At 39.7% G+C, this 24,058-nt stretch overlaps 1 protein-coding gene across 4 annotated transcripts in view; it reads left to right on the top strand.

Moving 5' to 3' along the window:
• zgc:195212 (DUF4554 domain-containing protein) overlaps positions 1 to 24,058 on the top strand; it is a 41,147-nt gene that overhangs the window by 12,917 nt on the left and 4,172 nt on the right. For all 4 annotated transcript variants that reach the window (XM_062044172.1, XM_062044173.1, XM_062044174.1 and 1 more), the window contains 8 exons: positions 1,524 to 1,607; positions 1,676 to 1,731; positions 8,066 to 8,137; positions 11,805 to 11,997; positions 12,062 to 12,176; positions 21,354 to 21,506; positions 21,571 to 21,692; positions 21,751 to 21,861. In XM_062044172.1, the coding sequence (XP_061900156.1) occupies positions 1,524 to 1,607; positions 1,676 to 1,731; positions 8,066 to 8,137; positions 11,805 to 11,997; positions 12,062 to 12,176; positions 21,354 to 21,506; positions 21,571 to 21,692; positions 21,751 to 21,861 (906 nt within the window). The remainder of the gene's footprint in view (positions 1 to 1,523; positions 1,608 to 1,675; positions 1,732 to 8,065; positions 8,138 to 11,804; positions 11,998 to 12,061; positions 12,177 to 21,353; positions 21,507 to 21,570; positions 21,693 to 21,750; positions 21,862 to 24,058) is intronic.

Consider the following 24,058-nt stretch of genomic DNA (forward strand, 5'->3'; position numbering starts at 1 on the left):
GGATGCTGGTGTTAAGGTGTTACAAGGTTATAAATATTGTTACAATGTTGGATGCTGGTGTTAAGGTGTCACAAGGTTATACATATTGTTACAATGTTGGATGCTGGTGTTACAAGTTTATAAATATTCATGCATGCAGATTTCCAAGCCTCATTGTATTCCGTTTATATTTACATCTAACACAATTTCCCAACTCATATGGAAACGGGGTTTGTATATTTCCAAAAGGTAAATGTTTATAATTTGATGGTTTCAAAGGCAAAGTGGGAAGTTCTCCACAAACAAACATCTTGCAGACAGACTCAAAAGACGTGTTATTAATGTGACTGTGCAGCAACATTCATTTAAATCAGGGGCGTCCAAACTTTTTCCACTGAGGGCCGCACACGGAAACATTTAAGCATGCGGGGGCCATTTTGATATTTTTCATTTTCAAACCTTAACAAAATATATGATTTTTTTTTTTTAACCTTTAGGGCTCCCGGGGACTATAAAGGGTCTCAGTCATTAAACTGTTAAAAATAAGTCAAATTATTTTTATTATTATTATTATTTATTTAACGCTTACAGTAAATCTCTATATCAACTTGAGGTTGATACAGTATAAAGTAAAAAAAAAAAGGTTTTCTGTCAAAGACAACTTTGTTTTTTATAGTAAAACTGAAATATGCAGTATTTAGTAATTAGAGCCCTAAAAGATCAATAATGCAGGACACCATTGATTTTAAGTCTTTAATATTTTTGAGTAATCACAGTGAAAAGTTAATTAAAATCCTACGAAATATATTTGGGATCCAAAAGGTCCCCCACTCATAAAGTGATACATTTTTATTAGTTTTTTTTAAAACTTTTAACACTTAAATTACGAGATCAACTTCAGATATATTCTGTCGATTTTACGTTTTAACTATTATTTTGTTTGTTTTATGGTCTTTTGTCAAATAAAACTTTGATGTTTATATATGGCAACCACACAATATATGCAATATTTTTTCCACACAAAACATTTTAAAGTGATATTTGTAAAGTAATAATTCATTATAACATAGATTTTTAGTCTTTTTTTTTTTTTTAGCAATGGCAAAAAAAAAGAAAGATAAACAAAGACAAAAGAAAAAAAAAACAGCCTGCATGGCAGCTTTGTGTCAACATTGCAACTTTTTCTTGTTAGATTTCACCTCATTCCACTTTTTTAAAATGTTTTTAAAAAAAAAAAAGTGCAATATTATCAATTTTGAAATTTTTGCAGAATGTGTGGCGGGCCGCACTTTGGACACCCCTGATTTAAATCAACACCAAAACATATCCAATAAATATTTCCACCACACGGAAGTCTTTTAAGTCTACATTAGAATCATCAAAATAATCAAGTGGTCTGATGGCACTATCCGCAGGGGGAAATGTGCTGCAGCTATGAACCCAGCAGAGGGATCTCACTCTCACTCCAGATTTTGAAACATGAAGACGCTTTTACAAGAATTGCCCAGCTGAAGTTGCACTTTAGGTGTCTTTGTGCTGCGCAGGTCAAAGATGCAAGACTCTTCACTCCTGACTGGCTCTCTGGAATCCAAGCTTTCCTGCACACATTTAGCCAGGCCAACGCACAGGTAGGCCATCTTCTTTCTGCTGGCTGGTGTTGAAGCAGTGGGAGGAAATGCTATGTGTGCTCTCACAGACCACAGTGCACCTGACATGCAGAGTCCCTCAGCTGACCATGCAGCAGCAATTCAGGTAGGTGTGAAGTATCTGAAGCTGATGGAGCTGCGAGCACGCAGCCTTTCCTCCCACAAAAAGGCAGATAAAATATCACTTTTGAAGGTCAACTTTCAATGGAACTCTATAGAGCACTGACCTCTACAAAGAATCTTGTTTAATAGCTGTATAACAATGATGGATCCCATCACCCATTCACTCTACACTGGTGGCAGTAAGCAGGTATACCTTGGATAGGTAACTCACCTTCATTGATGCTTACTACCTACAAACCCCGTTTCCATATGAGTTGGGAAATTGTGTTAGATGTAAATATAAACGGAATACAATGATTTGCAAATCATTTTCAACCCATATTCAGTTGAATGCACTACAAAGACAACATATTTGATGTTCAAACTCAAAAACCTTTTTTCTTTTTTGCAAATAATAATTAACCTAGAATTTCATGGCTGCAACACGTGCCAAAGTAGTTGGGAAAGGGCATGTTCACCACTGTGTTACATGGCCTTTCCTTTTAACAACACTCAGTAAACATTTGGGAACTGAGGAGACACATTTTTGAAGCTTCTCAGGTGGAATTCTTTCCCATTCTTGCTTGATGTACAGCTTAAGTTGTTCAACAGTCCGGGGGTCTCCCTTGTGCTATTTTAGGCTTCATAATGCACCACACATTTTCAATGGGAGACAGGTCTGGACTACAGGCAGGCCAGTCTAGTACCCGCACTCTTTTACTATGAAGCCGCGTTGATGTAACATGGGGCTTGGCATTGTCTTGCTGAAATAAGCAGGGGCGTCCATGGTAACGTTGCTTGGATGGCAACATATGTTGCTCCAAAACCTGTATGTACCTTTCAGCATTAATGGCGCCTTCACAGATGTGTAAGTTACCCATGTCTTGGCCACTAATACACCCCCATACCATCACACATGCTGGCTTTTACACTTTGCGCCTATAACAATCCGGATGGTTCTTTTCCTCTTTGGTCCGGAGGACACGACGTCCACAGTTTCCAAAAACAATTTGAAATGTGGACTCGTCAGACCACAGAACACTTTTCCACTTTGTATCAGTCCATCTTAGATGAGCTCAGGCCCAGCGAAGCCGACGGCGTTTCTGGGTGTTGTTGATAAACGGTTTTCGCCTTGCATAGGAGAGTTTTAACTTGCACTTACAGATGTAGCAACTAACTGTAGTTACTGACAGTGGGTTTCTGAAGTGTTCCTGAGCCCATGTGGTGATATCCTTTACACACCGATGTCGCTTGTTGATGCAGTACAGCCTGAGGGATGGAAGGTCACGGGCTTAGCTGCTTACGTGCAGTGATTTCTCCAGATTCTCTGAACCCTTTGATGATATTACGGAGCGTAGATGGTGAAATCCCTAAATTCCTTGCAATAGCCGGTTGAGAAAGGTTTTTCTTAAACTGTTCAACAATTTGCTCACGCATTTGTTGACAAAGTGGTGACCCTCGCCCCATCCTTGTTTGTGAATGACTGAGCATTTCATGGAATCTACTTTTATACCCAATCATGGCACCCACCTGTTCCCAATTTGCCTGTTCACCTGTGGGATGTTCCAAATAAGTGTTTGATGAGCATTCCTCAACTTTATCAGTATTTATTGCCACCTTTCCCAACTTCTTTGTCACGTGTTGCTGCCATCAAATTCTAAAGTTAATGATTATTTGCCAAAAAAAAAAAAGTTGATCAGTTTAAACATGAAATATGTTGTCTTTGTAGCATATTCAACTGAATATGGGTTGAAAAGGATTTGCAAATCATTGTATTCCGTTTATATTTACATCTAACACAATTTCCCAACTCATATGGAAACGGGGTTTGTATTAGTCTCTGTTAGGGACCAGTACCCAATGTGCTACTTTTACAGGCACCAATCAAATTCCATCGCTACTATTTGGAATCAATTAAAGTGAAATCCAACAGTGGCATATTTGGATACATGTGATACAATCTCTCACACCCGCTGGATTACACACCTTCTCTATTTCCTTCAGTTTGAGAAAATGAGGTTGACATTGAACGGTTGTTCTGTGAAGTCGCAGGAAGTGTGGGCTGGTTTCCTAAAAGAGACTTACCGTATTTATAGGACTATAAGTCGCTCCGGAATATAAGTCGCACCGGCCGAAAATGCATAATAAAGAAGGAAAAAAACATATATAAGTCGCACTGGAGTATAAGTCGCATTTTTTGGGGAAATGTATTTGATAAAAGCCAACACCAAGAATAGACATTTGAAAGGCAATTTAGAATAAATAAAGAATAGTGAACAACAGGCTGAATAAGTGTACGTTATATGAGGCATAAATAACCAACTGAGAACGTGCCTGGTATGTTAACGTAACATATTATGGTAAGAGTCATTCAAATAACTATAACATATAGAACATGCTATACGTTTACCAAACAGTCTGTCACTCCTAATCGCTAAATCCCATGAAATCTTATACGTCTAGTCCAGTGGTTCTTAACCGGGGTTCGATCGAACCCTAGGGGTTCGGTGAGTCGGTCTCAGGGGTTCGGCAGAGCTTCCGCCGCGGAGGGCAAGACACACCCAACTCATCGTGTCAATTGTGATGGCCATCACTGGCTGCGGATGATGATGTAGCGGCTGGCTACGGGGTGTTAGCCAATGGCTTTGGTTGGGGGGCGGGACTTCCGGGGAAGTTAGGTTAGTGACATTGTTGATAGGAAGTAGGGGTTCGAGTTTTGCCGGCAAAGAGGAGAGACGCACATTGGAGCTGTTGTGTGGTTAAATTGCATCTTGTACAATAAAGACAAGACAAATAAAGAAGACGTATGAGCCTACATTCCTGGGATTATTACAATACATTGCTTGGCCAATCAGGAATTTAGTACACTCCGTAGTCAACATGTGACTGTCGTGGTAGTACGTCGTGTGATTTCTTTCTTGATATTTTAATCCATACTAACTATGTCGAGCAAAAAGAGAAAGTGGTCGGACGAATATGTACAACATGTATCACGGAACGTGATGGGACCCAGTGTCCTATCTGCATGATTTGCAATGTCAAGTTGAGCAACTCTAGTCTCGCACCGGGAAAACTAAAGGAACACTTCATGAAGCTGCATGAAGATGGGGAATACATGAACACAACGCTTGCTGAATTCAAGTTGAAGAGAGCCAGATTCGATGAAAAAGCCACTCTGCCTGCTTTTGGATTTGTACCAATTAACAAACCGTTCCTCACAGCATCGTACGAAGTTGCTTACCTGATCGCAAAGCAAGGCAAGCCACACACCATTGGTGAAACACTCATAAATTTGAAAAAAATCATATTTTATTTTTCACTAAAGAAAGGTTCGGTGAATGCGCATATGAAACTGGTGGGGTTTGGTACCTCCAACAAGGTTAAGAACCACTGGTCTAGTCTCTTACGTGAATGAGCTAAATAATATTATTTGATATTTTACGCTAATGTGTTAATCATTTCACACATAAGTCGCTCCTGAGTATAAGTCGCACCCCCGGCCAAACTATGAAAAAACCGCGACTTATAGTCCGAAAAATACGGTATCTCAAATATAACCACAATTGAAAGGTGGATAATTGATGAGCCTTTTGTCGGCTTTTGTGTATTGCTGCATTGTGTTGTGGATACTCAAGAGTGGCTTCTGTGCTAATTTGACCGATATATGTTTTGTTTTTGCTTTTTTTAATTTTATTTGATGTATAAATTGGGGGGGGAATAACATTTGACATGTGTTTCTGGACTGTCGAACATTCATTAGCAATCACACAAGCAGCACTCAGGGTGGACTCAGCCACACTTCCTCTAAGTTATGTTGCAATTTTCAACACTAACAAAGCAAGTGTGCTTGGTAGAAAACATTTAAATGTACAGTAAGGCTCCGCTCTTTCGAAATGCGCTAGCATGATGCTAATTTACTTTGGATTTGCCACAGACAGGCAACTTAGCATTATCAATTTCATCACCTTCAAATGTGGTCATGAAAACTACAACTTAGATGTGTGTTCCAATCCAACAGCTGCTGTGTAATAAGCTCGCTACTTACAGTATAGACACCTTGTAGGGCGCAGCTTCATGGAAAGAGCTACTTCCTAGTTGGACAACATAACATAGATAACCTATACCAAGGGTCTGCAGCCTTTACCATCAAAAAAGACATTTTGTTGCCTCTTCCACTGAAGAAAAACAGTACAGAGCCGCAAAATGTCATTCAGCTTAGAAAACTTCTTTTATTTTACAGAAAAACTATTTTTCCCCATGATATTTGTATTTGTGGTTATCTTACCCAAGGGGTTGCACACTCGAGAAGCTAAACTGAACACTCAGGCTTCCAGCCTTGTTTTACTTGACCTTCCTCAGGACTCATTCACGGCCTCACAGACAGTCGGAAATGATGGAAGTCTTTTTAAAACAGAAAACTTTTCTTCCTCTGGCGTTAAAAGCAATCTGAGTGTGGCTCGCCATCAAAGTCTTGGCAGTTGAGACTCAAATGTAATAAAACAAGACAACACAGTGATCATAATCAGCTCATTTTTAAATGTTACTTTAGAAAATAAAATGTTGTGATCAAAGAGTTGACATTTCTATCGAAAATTGGTACCTTTGAGTATTGATTCCCAGGTAGCGGGAATTGGTTCCGTATGGGTTCAAATTTGAAAAATGACCACAAAGCATTTTTTTGCCATATCCTAACAAAGATTTCAAATGAAATTTGATAACACAAAAACCTTTCTTCCACTCATGCTTAATGGTTGTGTGCAGCTATTTATTGGCAAACAACTGTGTTTACTCTTTTTAAATCAAAATGACAAAAGAAAGTACCCAAATGACCCGGATCAAAAGTTGACATACCCCAGTGACTTTGATCTGATAACATGCACAAAAGTTGACACAAACAGGTTTGAATGGCTAATCAAGGTTCCAATCCTCACCTGTGACATGTTTGTTTGTAATGAATGTGTGTGTATAAAAGGTCAGTGAGTTTCTGGGCTTCTGACAGACCATTGCATCTTTCATCCAGTGCTGCACAGATGCTTCTGGATTCTGAGTCATGGGGAAGGCAAAATAATTGTCAAAGGATCTGCGAGAAAAGGTAATTGAACTGCATAAAACAGGAAAGGGGTATAAAAAGGTATCCAAGGAATTGAGAATGCCAATCAGCAGTGTTCAAACGCTGATTAAGAAGTGGAAAATGAGGGATTCAGGTAGACCAGCAAAGATTTCAGCCACAACTGCCAGGAAAATTGTTCGAGATGCAAAGAAAAATCCACAAATAACTTCAGCTGAAATACAGGACTCTCTGCAAAATTGTGGTGTGGCTGTTTCAAGATGCACAATAAGGAGGCACTTGAAGAAAAATGGGCTGCATGGTCGAGTCGCCAGAAGAAAGCCATTCCTGCGCAAATGTCACAAAGTATCCCGCTTGCATTACGCCAAACAGCACAGAGACAAGCCTCAAAACTTCTGGAACAAAGTGGAGTGATGGCTTTCTTCTGGCGACGCGACCATGCAGCCCATTTTTCTTCAAGTGCCTCCTTACTGTGCATCTTGAAACAGCCACACCAGAATTTTTCAGAGAGTCCTGTATTTCAGCTGAAGTTATTTGTGGATTTTTCTTTGCATCTCGAACAATTTTCCTGGCAGTTGTGGCTGAAATCTTTGCTGGTCGACCTGAATCCCTCATTTTCCACTTCTTAATCAGCGTTTGAACACTGCTGATTGGCATTCTCAATTCCTTGGATATCTTTTTATACCCCTTTCCTGTTTTACGCAGTTCAATTACCTTTTCTCGCAGATCCTTTGACAATTATTTTGCCTTCCCCATGACTCAGAATCCAGAAGCATCTGTGCAGCACTGGATGAAAGATGCAATGGTCTGTCAGAAGCCCAGAAACTCACTGACCTTTTATACACACACATTCATTACAAACAAACATGTCACAGGTGAGGATTGGAACCTTGATTAGCCATTCAAACCTGTTTGTGTCAACTTTTGTGCATGTTATCAGATCAAAGTCACTGGGGTATGTCAACTTTTGATCAGGGTCATTTGGGTACTTTCTTTTGTCATTTTGATTTAAAAAGAGTAAACACAGTTGTTTGCCAATAAATAGCTTCACACAACCATTAAGCATGAGTGGAAGAATGTTTTTTTTGTTATCATTCATATTCTCTAAAGAATGGCCAAGAAATCATCAATTCTCCCAGGGTATGTACACTTATGAGCACAACTGTAGGTGTGTGTACATACCTTCAACATTTCATATACTTTGCAAACCAAATCCTATAAGTTATTTAGAATTGAAGCGTGGCGATGACGTTGTATTTTCTTTTTGCAGAGCGACCTTTACGAGGAAAGTGAAAGTGGGAGAGCAGCTGTCGCTGACCTTGGATGTCACCTGCAGTTCACCGTCAGTAACATCACTTTTTTAGCCACATTCAGGGATCCAAATCAAACATCAACACAAGCACAGTTTGAATTGAGATGTATTTATTGAACAAAGTTGTATTATTGTGCATCATACTGAGACCTGGTTGTTATATTTGCTAAATAACTTGAATGAATGAAAATTAGCTTTATTGTGGCAGGTTATCCTCTAATGCAGTGGTTCTTAACCTTGTTGGAGGTACCGAACCCCACCAGTTTCATATGCACTTTCACCGAACCCTTCTTTAGTGAAAAATAAAATGTATTTTTTTCCAAATTTAAGACAAAGTTATATGTTTTTTGTTAACACTTTAGTATGGGGAACATATTCTAAGTAACAAAGACTTAATTTAGAGTTTTTTGGACACTAGGGGAACATATTCTAAGTAACAAAGACTTAAAGGCCTACTGAAAGCCACTACTACCGACCACGCAGTCTGATAGTTTATATATCAATGATGAAATCTTAACATTGCAACACATGCCTATACGGCCGGGTTAACTTATAAAGTGCAATTTTAAATTTCCCGCCACACTTCCGGTTGAAAACGTCTAGATATGATGACGTATGCGCATGACGTAAACGATTGATACAATATTGAATACAATACAAAAAAGCTCTGTTTTCATTTTAAAATTCCACAGTATTCTAGACATCTGTGTTGGTGAATCTTTTGCAATTTGTTTAATGAACAATGGAGACTGCAAAGAAGAAAGTTGTAGGTGGGATCGGTGTATTAGCGGCGGACTACAGCAACACAACCAGGAAGACAGAGATGGATAGCAGACACGCTAGCCGCCGAACTCACCTTAACTTCCTCCGTCTCGCCGACCTCATCTGTGATCGGGTGAAGTCCTTCGTCGCACCGTCGATCGCAGGAACGCAGGTGAGCACGGGTGTTGATGAGCAGAAGAGGGCTGGCTGGCGTAGGTGGATAGCTAATTTTTTTAGCATAGCTCTGTGAGGTCCCGTTGCTAAGTTAGCTTCAATGGCGTCGATAGCAACAGCATTGTTAACCTTCGCCAGGCTGGAAAGCATTAACTGTGTATTTACATGTCCATGGTTTAATAGTATTGTTGATCTTCTGTCTATCCTTCCAGTCAGGGATTTATTTATTTTGTTTCTATATGCAGTAAAGCCCGATCCTATCACGTTAGCTCAGTAGCTAGAGAGCTTCGCCGATGTATTGTCGTGGAGATAAAAGTCACTGTGAATGTCCATTTCGCGTTCTCGACTCTCATTTTCAAGAGGATATAGTATCCGAGGTGGTTTAAAATACAAATCCGTGATCCACAATAGAAAAAGGAGAGAGTGTGGAATCCAATGAGCCAGCTTGTACCTAAGTTACGGTCAGAGCGAAAAAAGATATGTCTTGCACTGCATTCTAGTCCTTCACTCTAACGTTCCTCATCCACGAATCTTTCATCCTCGCTCAAATTAATGGGGTAATCGTCGCTTTCTCGGTCCGAATCGCTCTAGCTGCTGGTGTAAACAATAGGAAAATGTGAGGAGCCTTTCAACTGACTACGTCACGCTACTTCCGGTAGGGGCAAGGCTTTTTTTTATCAGATACTAAAAGTTGCGATCTTTATCGTCGATGTTCTCTACTAAATCCTTTCAGCAAAAATATGTCAATATCGCGAAATGATCAAGTATGACACATAGAATGGATCTGCTATCCCCGTTTAAATAAAAAAAAATCATTTCAGTAGGCCTTTAATTTAGAGTTATTTGGTTAGGGTTAGGGTTAGAGGGTTAGGGTTATAATAAGGCCATGCCGAATAAGGCATTAATAAGTACTTAATAATAGTTAATGACTAGTTAAGAGTAGGGATGATGTTTGATAAGAAATTATCGAGTTCGAGCCTATTATCGAATCCTCTTATCGAACCGATTCCTTATCGATTCTCTTATGGAGTCCAGATAGGTTGTTGTATATGGAAAAAAACACACAATATTTGGTTTAACAAATCACTTCACATTCTCTACTGCTCGCTACTATAGTGTTATCATATCTGAGTTATTGTGCAGAAATGTGGGGAAATAATTACAAATGTGCGCTACATTCGTTAACCGTGTTACAAAAAAGATCAATTAGACTGATACATAATATTGGATATAGAGAACATACAAACACTTTATTTATTGAGTCAAAAATATTAAAGTTCGATGATTTGGTAAAATTGCAAACAGCTAAAATGATGTGGAATTAAATGATGGAATGGATGAAGTAAAGAAGTTAAACATTGTACTGATATGATCCAGTTTAAGAGGTTGTTCAAATGAATAGTGCTTACAAAGTACAAAGAAGAAGAATTATGAGAAATACTTTCAACCTTATTGAAAATAAGATATTCTTCATCTCAGTATATTAATAATGACTGAATTAATTAATTACATATTACAAAACTGTTGTATATACTAATTCACAGATATTTTATTATAAAAAGGTCAGTAAATGATGTATATATTTGTAAACGCTATGAAGTGGGAAAGGGGTAGGATTAAATAAGCTTTGCTTCTTCCTACTCCTGTAAAGTGAAATGATATGAAACTGTGATGTATTATGATGTGGTCGGATCATGTTTTGTTTAGTTATGTTCTGTTAGTTTTGGACTTCCTTAGTTGTTTTGTGCACTTCGGGGGTTTGTTTTAGTCACCATGGTTACTTATGATTTTCACCTGCCTTGTACGCGCACCTGTTGCTCATCAGAGACTCTATTTAAGCCTGCCTTTTCCGGTCACTCGTCGTGGCTTCATTGTTTGCATTTGCAACAGTTACGTTGGCGTTCTGGTTTTCCAGCGCACGATTCCTGTGCTAAAGTTACCTTAGCTTCTAGTATTCCTGTGCTAGGTAAGTTTTTGCTTTAGCTTCTCGTGCGAACGGCACGCTTTCCTTTTGTTTCGTTCCTGTGTGTTGTAATGTGTATGATTTATGAGAAATAAATCATCTCCTACCTGCACGCTTTCGTCCGGAGTCATCAGTTTTGCGTCCCGGGAGAAGGAACCGCAGCACGCTGCACCCCACCGTGACAAATGACTGAGCTACGTGACGTCATTTCTTGTGATGTCCCACGGGGCATTTCTTGTCAGGACGGGATTCGTTCCCAGGGATTCGAGTAAAGAACCAACTCTTTTTCTTTACTATAGTGGTCTCGATAACGGGTACTGGTTCTCAAAAAGGGATTGGAGTCCGAGGGCTCGGTTCTTTTCTTATCGAACAACCGGGAAAACCGGGTTCGAGCATCCTCCCTAGTTAAGAGCCAATATGTTACTAATTTGCATGTTAATTAATTAATGGTGAATATGTTCCCCATACTAAAGTGTTACCATGTTTTTTTACTGGTGCACAAAATGAAGCGTGCATGAACATCACCTTGTTCAAACAACAAAACCAACACAGTGCATAAACTCACAACAAATGACACACCTGCAAATCAGTCTGCTGTTGCCGTATCCGTAATACGCCGATAGGGAGAAGTTTGTATTTACACGATGAGTCGGGTGTGTTTTGACCTCCGCCGAACCCCTGAGCCCGACTCACCGAACCCCTAGGGTTCCATCGAACCCAGGTTAAGAACCACTGCTCTAATGGATCTCCTTTCATGTTGTCTCTTCATTGAATCAAGCTGATAAATGTTTGTTGAAGTGTGGACAAGCAGGTGAAGGAGGTCTGGTGTCATGGCGGCCACCCCGTCCTGGGCAGCATGTTGGCACTCAGCATTCCTCCTGACGCCATGGACCACGGCCTGTGCGGCCAGCTCGGCATGCGTGTTGTGACTCTGCTCAGTCCTTGTCTGCTGCAGTACCCCAACCTCCGGGCCACGCTCACACATCTTCAAATATCCTTCTGATTGGGACGGCATCATCTGACACAGCCAGCAGGGCTCCTTGACTTGTGGTCAGGTGTTGGCGTACAGCCCGGCCAATCTTCCCATCACGTTGCCAGTACCCTTCCTCCAGAACCTTCCGGCTGGTCTGGACTGCCAGGAAGTGAGCCTCAGCAGCCCCTCCTACGCAGGTGAAGTCTTTCATGAAACAGCACTTCCCCGTAAAGCAGGGGTCACAAACCTTTTTGAAACCAAGAGCTACTTCTTGGGTACTGATTAATGCGAAGGGCTACCAGTTTGATACACACTTAAATAAATTGCCAGAAATAGCCAATTTGCTCAATTTACCTTTAACTCTATGTTATTATTAATAATTAATGATATTTACACTTAATTGAACGGTTCAAAAGTGGAGAAAACACGAAAAAAATGACAATTACATTTTGAAACATAGTTTATCTTCAATTTCGACTCTTTAAAATTCAAAATTCAACCGAAAAAAAGAAGAGAAAAAGTAGCTAATTCGAATCTTTTTGAAAAAATTAAAAAAACAATTTATGGAACATCATTAGTAATTTTTCCTGATTAAGATTAATTTCAGAATTTTGATGACAAGTTTTAAATAGGTTAAAATCCAATCTACACTTTGTTAGAATATATAACAAATTGGACCACGCTATATTTCTAACAAATACAAATCATTATTTCTTTTAGATTTTCCAGAGCAAAAATTTTAAAAGAAATTCAAAAGACTTTGAAATAAGATTTAAATTTGATTCTACAGATTTTTCTAGATTTGACAGAATAATTTTTTTGAATTTTAATCATAACAAGTTTGAAGAAATATTTCACAAATATTCTTCGTCGAAAAAACAGAAGCTAAAATGAAGAATTAAATTAAAATGTATTTATTATTCTTTACAATAAAAACAATACATTTACTTGAACATTGATTTAAATTGTCAGGAAAGAAGAGGAAGGAATTTAAAAGGTAAAAAGGTATATGTGTTTAAAAATCCTAAAATCATTTTTAAGGTTGTATTTTTTCTCTAAAATTGTCTTTCTGAAAGTTTTAAGAAGCAAAGTGAAAAAATTTATGAATTTATTTAAACAAGTGAAGACCAAGTCTTTAAAATATTTTCTTGGATTTTCACATTCTGTTTGAGTTTTGTCTCTCTTAGAATTAAAAATGTCGGGCAAAGCGAGACCAGCTTGCTAGTAAATAAATACAATTTAAAAAATAGAGGCAGCTCACTGGTAAGTGCTGCTATTTGAGCTAATTTTAGAACAGGCCAGCGGGCTACTCATCTGGTCCTTACGGGCTACCTGGTGCCCGCGGGCACCGCGTTGGTGACCCCTGCCGTAAAGGATGACTCCCAGTATACAATGTGCATCATTTCCCCAACTTTTTAAAAGGGACTTTTTGGAAGGCTCGTAACTTTGTTGGACCTTGACGTCTGAGTTTAACGACTGACGAGCCTCGTGTTTACCAGACAGAGTGCACTGAGTTGCTTGTCAAAGACATTATTTCCATGAAAAGAGCAGGACTCAACAAGATAGAAGGAAAGGCTTATCCATACAATTTAAAAGATATCATTTTAAAGTCACGTATGCATGACTAAAAAAGAGACAAAACCTCCATTATTCATTCACTCATCTCAGTTAGAAAGGCTGTGTTTATCTTAGCTAAACAAAAGAACTGTTCCAGATGGTTTTTACAAGGCTCTTTGTTTGCTGCATCAAATGACTTCCAGATTTTAGAGCTGCTCTCCAGCAGTTATAAGAATCCACTCCCTGTCTCACTTACTTGATATACCCAACACTCATCAAGTCCCGGTGGACGAACTCCCCGTCTCACTTACTTGATATACCCAACACTCATCAAGTCCCGGTGGACGAACTCCCCGTCTCACTTACTTGATATACCCAACACTCATCAAGTTCCGGTGGATGAACTCCCTGTCTCACTTACTTGATATACCCAACTCTCATCAAGTCCCGGTGGATGAACTCCCCGTCTCACTTACTTGATATACCCAACGCTCATCAAGTCCCAGTGGATGAACTCCCCGTCTCACTTACTTGATATACCCAACACTCATCAAGTCCCAGTGAACGAACTCCCCGTCTCACTTACTTGATATACCCAACACTCATCAAGTCCCGGTGGATGAACTCCCTGTCTCACTTACTTGATATACCCAACACTCATCAAGTCCCAGTGGACGAACTCCCCGTCTCACTTACTTGATATACCCAACACTCATCAAGTCCCAGTGAACGAACTCCCCGTCTCACTTACTTGATATACCCAACACTCATCAAGTCCCAGTGAACGAACTCCCCGTCTCACTTACCCGGTGGAAGAACTCCCCGTCTCACTTACTTGATATACCCAACACTCATCAAGTCCCGGTGGATGGACTCCCCGTCTCACTTACTTGATGAACCCAACACTCATCAAGTCCCGGTGGATGAACTCCCCGTCTCACTTACTTGATATACCCAACACTCATCAAGTCCCAGTGAACGAACTCCCCGTCTCACTTACTTGATATACCCAACACTCATCAAGTCCCAGTGAACGAACTCCCCGTCTCACTTACCCGGTGGAAGAACTCCCCGTCTCACTTACTTGATATACCCAACACTCATCAAGTCCCAGTGGATGAACTCCCTGTCTCACTTACTTGAGATACCCAACACCCATCAAGTCCCAGTGGATGAACTCCCTGTCTCACTTACTTGAGATACCCAACACCCATCAAGTCCCAGTGGATGAACTCCCTGTCTCACTTACTTGAGATACCCAACACTCATCAAGTCCCAGTGGATGAACTCCCTGTCTCGCTTACTTGATGTACCCAACACTAATCAAGTCCCGGTGGAAGAACTCCCCGTCTCACTTACTTGATATACCCAACACTCATCAAGTCCCAGTGAACGAACTCCCCGTCTCACTTACTTGATATACCCAACACCCATCAAGTCCCAGTGGATGAACTCCCCGTCTCACTTACTTGATGAACCCAACACTCTTCAAGTCCCAGTGGACGAACTCCCCGTCTCACTTACTTGATATACCCAACACTCATCAAGTCCCAGTGAACGAACTCCCCGTCTCACTTACTTGATATACCCAACACCCATCAAGTCCCAGTGGATGAACTCCCCGTCTCACTTACTCGATATACCCAACACTCATCAAGTCCCATTGGATGAACTCCCTGTCTCACTTACTTGATATACCCAACACTCATCAAGTCCCGGTGGATGAACTCCCCGTCTCACTTACTTGATATACCCAACACTCATCAAGTCCCGGTGGATGAACTCCCCGTCTCACTTACTTGATATACCCAACACTCATCAAGTCCCGGTGGATGAACTCCCCGTCTCACTTACTTGATATACCCAACACTCATCAAGTCCCAGTGGACGAACTCCCCGTCTCACTTACTTGATATACCCAACACTCATCAAGTCCCAGTGAACGAACTCCCCGTCTCACTTACTTGATATACCCAACACTCATCAAGTCCCAGTGAACGAACTCCCCGTCTCACTTACTTGATATACCCAACACTCATCAAGTCCCAGTGGATGAACTCCCCGTCTCACTTACTTGATATACCCAACACTCATCAAGTCCCAGTGGATGAACTCCCCGTCTCACTTACTTGATATACCCAACACTCATCAAGTGCCAGTGGATGAACTCCCCGTCTCACTTACTTGATATACCCAACACTCATCAAGTCCCAGTGGATGAACTCCCCGTCTCACTTACTTGATATACCCAACACTCATCAAGTCCCAGTGGATGAACTCCCCGTCTCACTTACTTGATATACCCAACACTCATCAAGTCCCAGTGGATGAACTCCCCGTCTCACTTACTTGATATACCCAACACTCATCAAGTCCCAGTGGATGAACTCCCCGTCTCACTTACTTGATATACCCAACACTCATCAAGTCCCAGTGGATGAACTCCCCGTCTCACTTACTTGATATACCCAACACTCATCAAGTCCCAGTGGATGAACTCCCCGTCTCACTTACTTGATATACCCAACACTCATCAAGTCCCGGTGGATGAACTCCCTGTCTCACTTACTTGATATACACAACACTCATCAAGTCCCGGTGGATGAACTCCCCGTCTCACTTACTTGATATACCCAACACTCATCAAGTCCCGGTGGATGAACTCCCTGTCTCACTTACTTGATATACCCAACACTCATCAAGTCCCAGTGGATGAACTCCCCGTCTCACTTACTTGATATACCCAACACTCATCAAGTCCCAGTGGATGAACTCCCCGTCTCACTTACTTGATATACCCAACACTCATCAAGTCCCAGTGGATGAACTCCCCGTCTCACTTACTTGATATACCCAACACTCATCAAGTCCCAGTGGATGAACTCCCCGTCTCACTTACTTGATATACCCAACACTCATCAAGTCCCGGTGGATGAACTCCCTGTCTCACTTACTTGATATACCCAACACTCATCAAGTCCCGGTGGATGAACTCCCCGTCTCACTTACTTGATATACCCAACACTCATCAAGTCCCGGTGGATGAACTCCCTGTCTCACTTACTTGATATACCCAACACTCATCAAGTCATCCACTCATCAAGTCCCAGTGGATGAACTCCCCGTCTCACTTACTTGATATACCCAACACTCATCAAGTCCCAGTGGATGAACTCCCTGTCTCACTTACTTGATATACACAACACTCATCAAGTCCCGGTGGATGAACTCCCCGTCTCACTTACTTGATATACCCAACACTCATCAAGTCCCGGTGGATGAACTCCCCGTCTCACTTACTTGATATACCCAACACTCATGTGCACAGCTGGCATGAAACACCACTTTAGATCAAGAAAATAATAATTGTACTTGTGTTGTTTTGTCCTCTAGAAGTATCTTTTAAAAGTGGTCTTTTAGGACTGCACTAGTTTCATAACTTTTTGATGTGTAAAAAGTTTTTATATTATTTTGTGATTGATTGATTGAGAAGTTTATTGACATCTTAAATAATTGAATCCATGTCATGCTTTAAAAAGGCAAATGGATGGCACAAAAAGCCAATTATCATTATTAACTTTGTCCCGATTTATTAAGTTCAATCGCCATGCAACTCTTTCGGACTTATTTTACTGGAGTGCTGTGTGCATTCTTATTATGTGACCTTCCTTTTGTATGCTGTGTCATATAAATATAGTGTTATATAAATATAGTGTCATATAAATATAGTGTTATATAAATAGAGTGTCATATAAATATAGTGTTATATAAATATGTGTCATATAAATATAGTGTCATATAACTATAGTGTCATATAAACATACTGTCATATAAATATAGTGTCATATAAACATAGTGTCATATAAATATAGTGTCATACAAATATAGTGTCATATAAACATAGTGTCATATAAATATAGTGTCATATAAACATAGTGTCATATAAATATGTGTCATATAAATATAGTGTCATATAAATATGTGTCATATAAATATAGTGTCATATAAACATGTGTCATATAAATATGTGTCATATAAATATAGTGTCATATAAACATAGTGTCATATAAATATAGTGTCATATAAACATAGTGTCATATAAATATGTGTCATATAAATATAGTGTCATATAAATATAGTGTCATATAAATATGTGTCATATAAATATAGTGTCATATAAACATAGTGTCATATAAATATAGTGTCATATAAACATAGTGTCATATAAATATGTGTCATATAAATATAGTGTCATATAAATATAGTGTCATATAAATATGTGTCATATAAATATAGTGTCATATAAACATAGTGTCATATAAATATGTGTCATATAAATATAGTGTCAAATAAATATAGTGTCATATAAATATGTGTCATAAATATAGTGTCATATAAATATAGTGCCATATAAACATAGTGTCATATAAATATGTGTCATATAAATATAGTGTCATATAAACATAGTGTCATATAAATATAGTGTCATATAAACATAGTGTCGTATAAATATGTGTCATATAAATATAGTGTCATATAACTATAGTGTCATATAAATATAGTGTCATATAAATATAGTGTCATATAAACATAGTGTCATATAAATATAGTGTCATATAAACATAGTGTCATATAAATATGTGTCATATAAATATAGTTACATAAATATAGTGTCATATAAACATAGTGTCATATAAATATAGTGTCATATAAACATAGTGTCATATAAATATGTGTCATATAAATATAGTGTTAATTAAATACAGTGTCATATAAATATGTGTCATATAAATGTGTCATTTCAGTCATAGGCCATGTCCAGCTACAAGTCTTCACTCCTTACATAAACACAGATGAAGTTGAACAATTGACATCAGTTAATAAATGTCATTGCAAGCTGCAAAATAAAGCTGTTGTATAAACTTCAATTAACAAATAGTTGTGCAACAAAGCATCGTATGAAAGTAATAATAAGTAATAATGACTTCACTTGTGTCATTAATCACAACATGAATCATGTTTATATGCAGTTTAATTTCACCTTACCTTGACCACTAATGTTTTTACTTTACCTTGATCACTGATGTTTTCACCTTACCTTGACCACTGATGTTTTTACCTTACCTTGACCACTGATGTTTTTACCTTACCTTGACCACTGATGTTTTTGACCACTGATGTTTTTACCTTACCTTGACCACTGATGTTTTTACCTTACCTTGACCACTAATGTTTTTGACCACTGATGTTTTTACCTTACCTTGACCACTGATGTTTTTACCTTACCTTGACCACTGATGTTTTTGACCACTGATGTTTTTACCTTACCTTGACCACTGATGTTTTTACCTTACCTTGACCACTAATGTTTTTGACCACTGATGTTTTTACCTTACCTTGACCACTGATGTTTTTACCTTACCTTGACCACTGATGTTTTTACCTTACCTTGACCACTGATGTTTTTACCTTATCTTGACCACTGATGTTTTTACCTTACCTTGACCACTAATGTTTTTGACCACTGATGTTTTCACCTTACCTTGACCACTGATGTTTTTACCTTTCCTTGACCACTGATGTTTTCACCTTACCATGACCACTGATGTTTTTACCTTACCTTGACCACTGATGTTTTCACCTTACCTTGACCACTGATGTTTTTACCTTACCTTGACCACTGATGTGTTTACCTTACTTTAACCACTGATGTTTTTACCTTACCTTGACCACTGATGTTTTTGACCACTGATGTTTTTACCTTACCTTGACCACTGATGTTTTTACCTTACCTTGACCACTGATGTTTTTACCTTACCTTGACCACTGATGTTTTTGACCACTGATGTTTTTACCTGACCTTGACCACTGATGTTTTCACCTTACCTTGACCACTGATGTTTTTACCTTACCTTGACAACTGATGTTTTTACCTTACTTTGACCACTGATGTTTTTACCTTACTTTAACCACTGATGTTTTTACCTTACCTTGACCACTGATGTTTTTGACCACTGATGTTTTTACCTTACCTTGACCACTGATGTTTTCACCTTACCTTGACCACTGATGTTTTTGACCACTGATGTTTTCACCTTACCTTGACCACTGATGTTTTCACCTTACCTTGACCACTGATGTTTTTACCTTACCTTGACCACTGATGTTTTCACCTTACCTTGACCACTGATGTTTTTGACCACTGATGTTTTTACCTTACCTTGACCACTGATTTTTTTGACCACTGATGTTTTTACCTTACCTTGACCACTGATGTTTTCACCTTACCTTGACCACTGATGTTTTCACCTTACCTTGACCACTGATGTTTTTACCTTACCTTGACCACTGATGTTTTTGACCACTGATGTTTTTACCTTACCTTGACCACTGATGTTTTCACCTTACCTTGACCACTGATGTTTTTGACCACTGATGTTTTCACCTTACCTTCACCACTGATGTTTTCACCTTACGTTGACCACTGATGTTTTTACCTTACCTTGACCACTGATGTTTTTGACCAATGATGTTTTTACCTTACCTTGACCACTGATGTTTTCACCTTACCTTGACCACTGATGTTTTTACCTTACCTTGACCACTGATGTTTTTGACCACTGATGTTTTTACCTTACCTTGACCACTGATATTTTTTACCTTACCTTGACCACTGATGTTTTTGACCACTGATGTTTTTACCTTACCTTGACCACTGATGTTTTCACCTTACCTTGACCACTGATGTTTTTGACCACTGACGTTTTCACCTTACCTTCACCACTGATGTTTTCACCTTACGTTGACCACTGATGTTTTTACCTTACCTTGACCACTGATGTTTTTGACCAATGATGTTTTTACCTTACCTTGACCACTGATGTTTTCACCTTACCTTGACCACTGATGTTTTTTCCTTACCTTGACCACTGATGTTTTTACCTTACCTTGACCACTGATATTTTTTTTACCTTACCTTGACCACTGATGTTTTTGACCAATGATGTTTTTACCTTACTTTGACCACTGATGTTTTCACCTTACCTTGACCACTGATGTTTTTACCTTACCTTGACGACTGATGTTTTTGACCACTGATGTTTTTACCTTACCTTGACCACTGATGTTTTTGACCACTGATGTTTTCACCTTACCTTGACCACTGATGTTTTCACCTTACCTTGACCACTGATGTTTTTACCTTACCTTGACCACTGATGTTTTTACCTTACCTTGACCACTGATATTTTTTTACCTTACCTTGACCACTGATGTTTTTGACCAATGATGTTTTTACCTTACTTTGACCACTGATGTTTTCACCTTACCTTGACCACTGATGTTTTTACCTTACCTTGACGACTGATGTTTTTGACCACTGATGTTTTTACCTTACCTTGACCACTGATGTTTTTGACCACTGATGTTTTCACCTTACCTTGACCACTGATGTTTTGAGCTGCAAGTTGGAGCTGCTTGTTATACGGTTGCTCATGAGCTCAATGCAAAGATTAGTGATCAGAATCTGACGGTGATTAATTTAAATAAACTCTTCCAAAAATATTGAGCAAATAAATATTGTTCACTCAAGTAAAACCACAAAAAATGTTCCCTTCTGACTTTCTGACAATAACATTGTATTGTTGTCCAAATATAGTTTTTTTTAAATGATGGAAGTAAGCAATAACCTGTGATTAATCCTGATTAATCCAAATTCAAAAGTGTGATTAATCAGATGTTCTAATGTATCATTTGACCACACTAATTAAAAGAGGTTGTTTTGATTTTGAAATGTAGTCTAGCATCTTCCCGTGCAGGTCCCTCACATCACGGCGGGGTGGTGTACACTGTGGAGCAGGAATCAGGCCATGAACCGAAGAAAAAGTTCCATCCCGTGGGACAGAAACTGTCCATCTTCCTCTTCCTGCAGCACACCGACCCTTTTGCCTCGACTATTTCTGACTTCATGGGTGAGAGGCCGATGCGGTCAACTGAAATGAACCTTACAAGAAGAGCTTGGTGGTTCCCTTGTAGTCACCGAGGTGTTGATGGAGCGCCACCTGGACCACATTCTGAGCAACAACAGCAGGACGCTCACCGCAGTGCTGCAGGAAGAGTTGGCAAACACTCTGAAGGCTCAACATGGCAGAAAGCAGGCAGGTAAAGTCCGACACGCACAATGTCAGAGTGTAAAGTGTGTGTGTGCGTCTGAAGGACCAAGAGAAGATGCTCACGGCCACTGAGGTCCTGCTCAGCTCCACCATCAGCATCGTCACCTGCAGCACCAACCAGGACTTCAGGAAGGACTGTATGAGTCGCATGCAGGTGACAACTTTGGACTTTCCCCGGTCACAAACATTTACAATATTGGATTTCATTCCATTCCAGACGTTAAACTTCCATAGATTGTAGATTCAACTTCAAGTATTTAGTCGTTTATTTGGACATCATTTGGACCTCCAGCTCACAAAACCCACGAAAAGAGAATTTCCAAAAATGAGAATAGTGTGAAGAAATCAGGCCAAATATAACAGGACATGAATGTTTGAAAGTGAGTGTCTCGCTATACTCGACTACTAAACTCAGAGCGTGAATGTTCGAAAGTGAGTGTCTCGCTATACTCGACTACTAAACTCAGAGCGTGAATGTTCGAAAGTGAGTGTCTCGCTATACTCGACTACTAAACTCAGAGCGTGAATGTTCGAAAGTGAGTGTCTCGCTATACTCGACTACTAAACTCAGAGCGTGAATGTTTGAAAGTGAGTGTCTCGCTATACTCGGCTACTAAACTCAGAGCGCGAATGTTCGAAAGTGAGTGTCTCGCTATACTCGGCTACTAAACTCAGAGCTTGAATGTTTGAAAGTGAGTGTCTCGCTATACTCGACTACTAAACTCAGAGCGCGAATGTTCGAAAGTGAGTGTCTCGCTATACTCGACTACTAAACTCAGAGCTTGAATGTTTGAAAGTGAGTGTCTCGCTATACTCGGCTACTAAACTCAGAGCGTGAATGTTCGAAAGTGAGTGTCTCGCTATACTCGACTACTAAACTCAGAGCATGAATGTTTGAAAGTGAGTGTCTCGCTATACTCGACTACTAAACTCAGAGCTTGAATGTTTGAAAGTGAGTGTCTCGCTATACTCGACTACTAAACTCAGAGCGCGAATGTTCGAAAGTGAGTGTCTCGCTATACTCGACTACTAAACTCAGAGCGCGAATGTTCGAAAGTGAGTGTCTCGCTATACTCGACTACTAAACTCAGAGCGTGAATGTTCGAAAGTGAGTGTCTCGCTATACTCGACTACTAAACTCAGAGCGTGAATGTTCGAAAGTGAGTGTCTCGCTATACTCGACTACTAAACTCAGAGCACGAATGTTTGAAAGTGAGTGTCTCGCTATACTCGACTACTAAACTCAGAGCACGAATGTTTGAAAGTGAGTGTCTCGCTATACTCGACTACTAAACTCAGAGCTTGAATGTTTGACTACTACTAAACTCAGAGCGCGAATGTTCGAAAGTGAGTGTCTCGCTATACTCGACTACTAAACTCAGAGCGTGAATGTTCGAAAGTGAGTGTCTCGCTATACTCGACTACTAAACTCAGAGCACGAATGTTTGAAAGTGAGTGTCTCGCTATACTCGACTACTAAACTCAGAGCTTGAATGTTTGACTACTACTAAACTCAGAGCTTGAATGTTTGAAAGTGAGTGTCTCGCTATACTCGACTACTAAACTCAGAGCGCGAATGTTCGAAAGTGAGTGTCTCGCTATACTCGACTACTAAACTCAGAGCGCGAATGTTCGAAAGTGAGTGTCTCGCTATACTCGACTACTAAACTCAGAGCGTGAATGTTCGAAAGTGAGTGTCTCGCTATACTCGACTACTAAACTCAGAGCACGAATGTTTGAAAGTGAGTGTCTCGCTATACTCGACTACTAAACTCAGAGCTTGAATGTTTGACTACTACTAAACTCAGAGCTTGAATGTTTGAAAGTGAGTGTCTCGCTATACTCGACTACTAAACTCAGAGCGCGAATGTTCGAAAGTGAGTGTCTCGCTATACTCGACTACTAAACTCAGAGCGTGAATGTTCGAAAGTGAGTGTCTCGCTATACTCGACTACTAAACTCAGAGCGTGAATGTTCGAAAGTGAGTGTCTCGCTATACTCGACTACTAAACTCAGAGCTTGAATGTTTGAAAGTGAGTGTCTCGCTATACTCGACTACTAAACTCAGAGCGCGAATGTTCGAAAGTGAGTGTCTCGCTATACTCGACTACTAAACTCAGAGCGTGAATGTTCGAAAGTGAGTGTCTCGCTATACTCGACTACTAAACTCAGAGCGTGAATGTTCGAAAGTGAGTGTCTCGCTATACTCGACTACTAAACTCAGAGCGCGAATGTTCGAAAGTGAGTGTCTCGCTATACTCGACTACTAAACTCAGAGCGTGAATGTTCGAAAGTGAGTGTCTCGCTATACTCGACTACTAAACTCAGAGCGTGAATGTTCGAAAGTGAGT

The sequence above is a fragment of the Entelurus aequoreus genome, linkage group LG04, assembly GCF_033978785.1.
Source record: "Entelurus aequoreus isolate RoL-2023_Sb linkage group LG04, RoL_Eaeq_v1.1, whole genome shotgun sequence".
NCBI lineage: Eukaryota > Metazoa > Chordata > Actinopteri > Syngnathiformes > Syngnathidae > Entelurus > Entelurus aequoreus.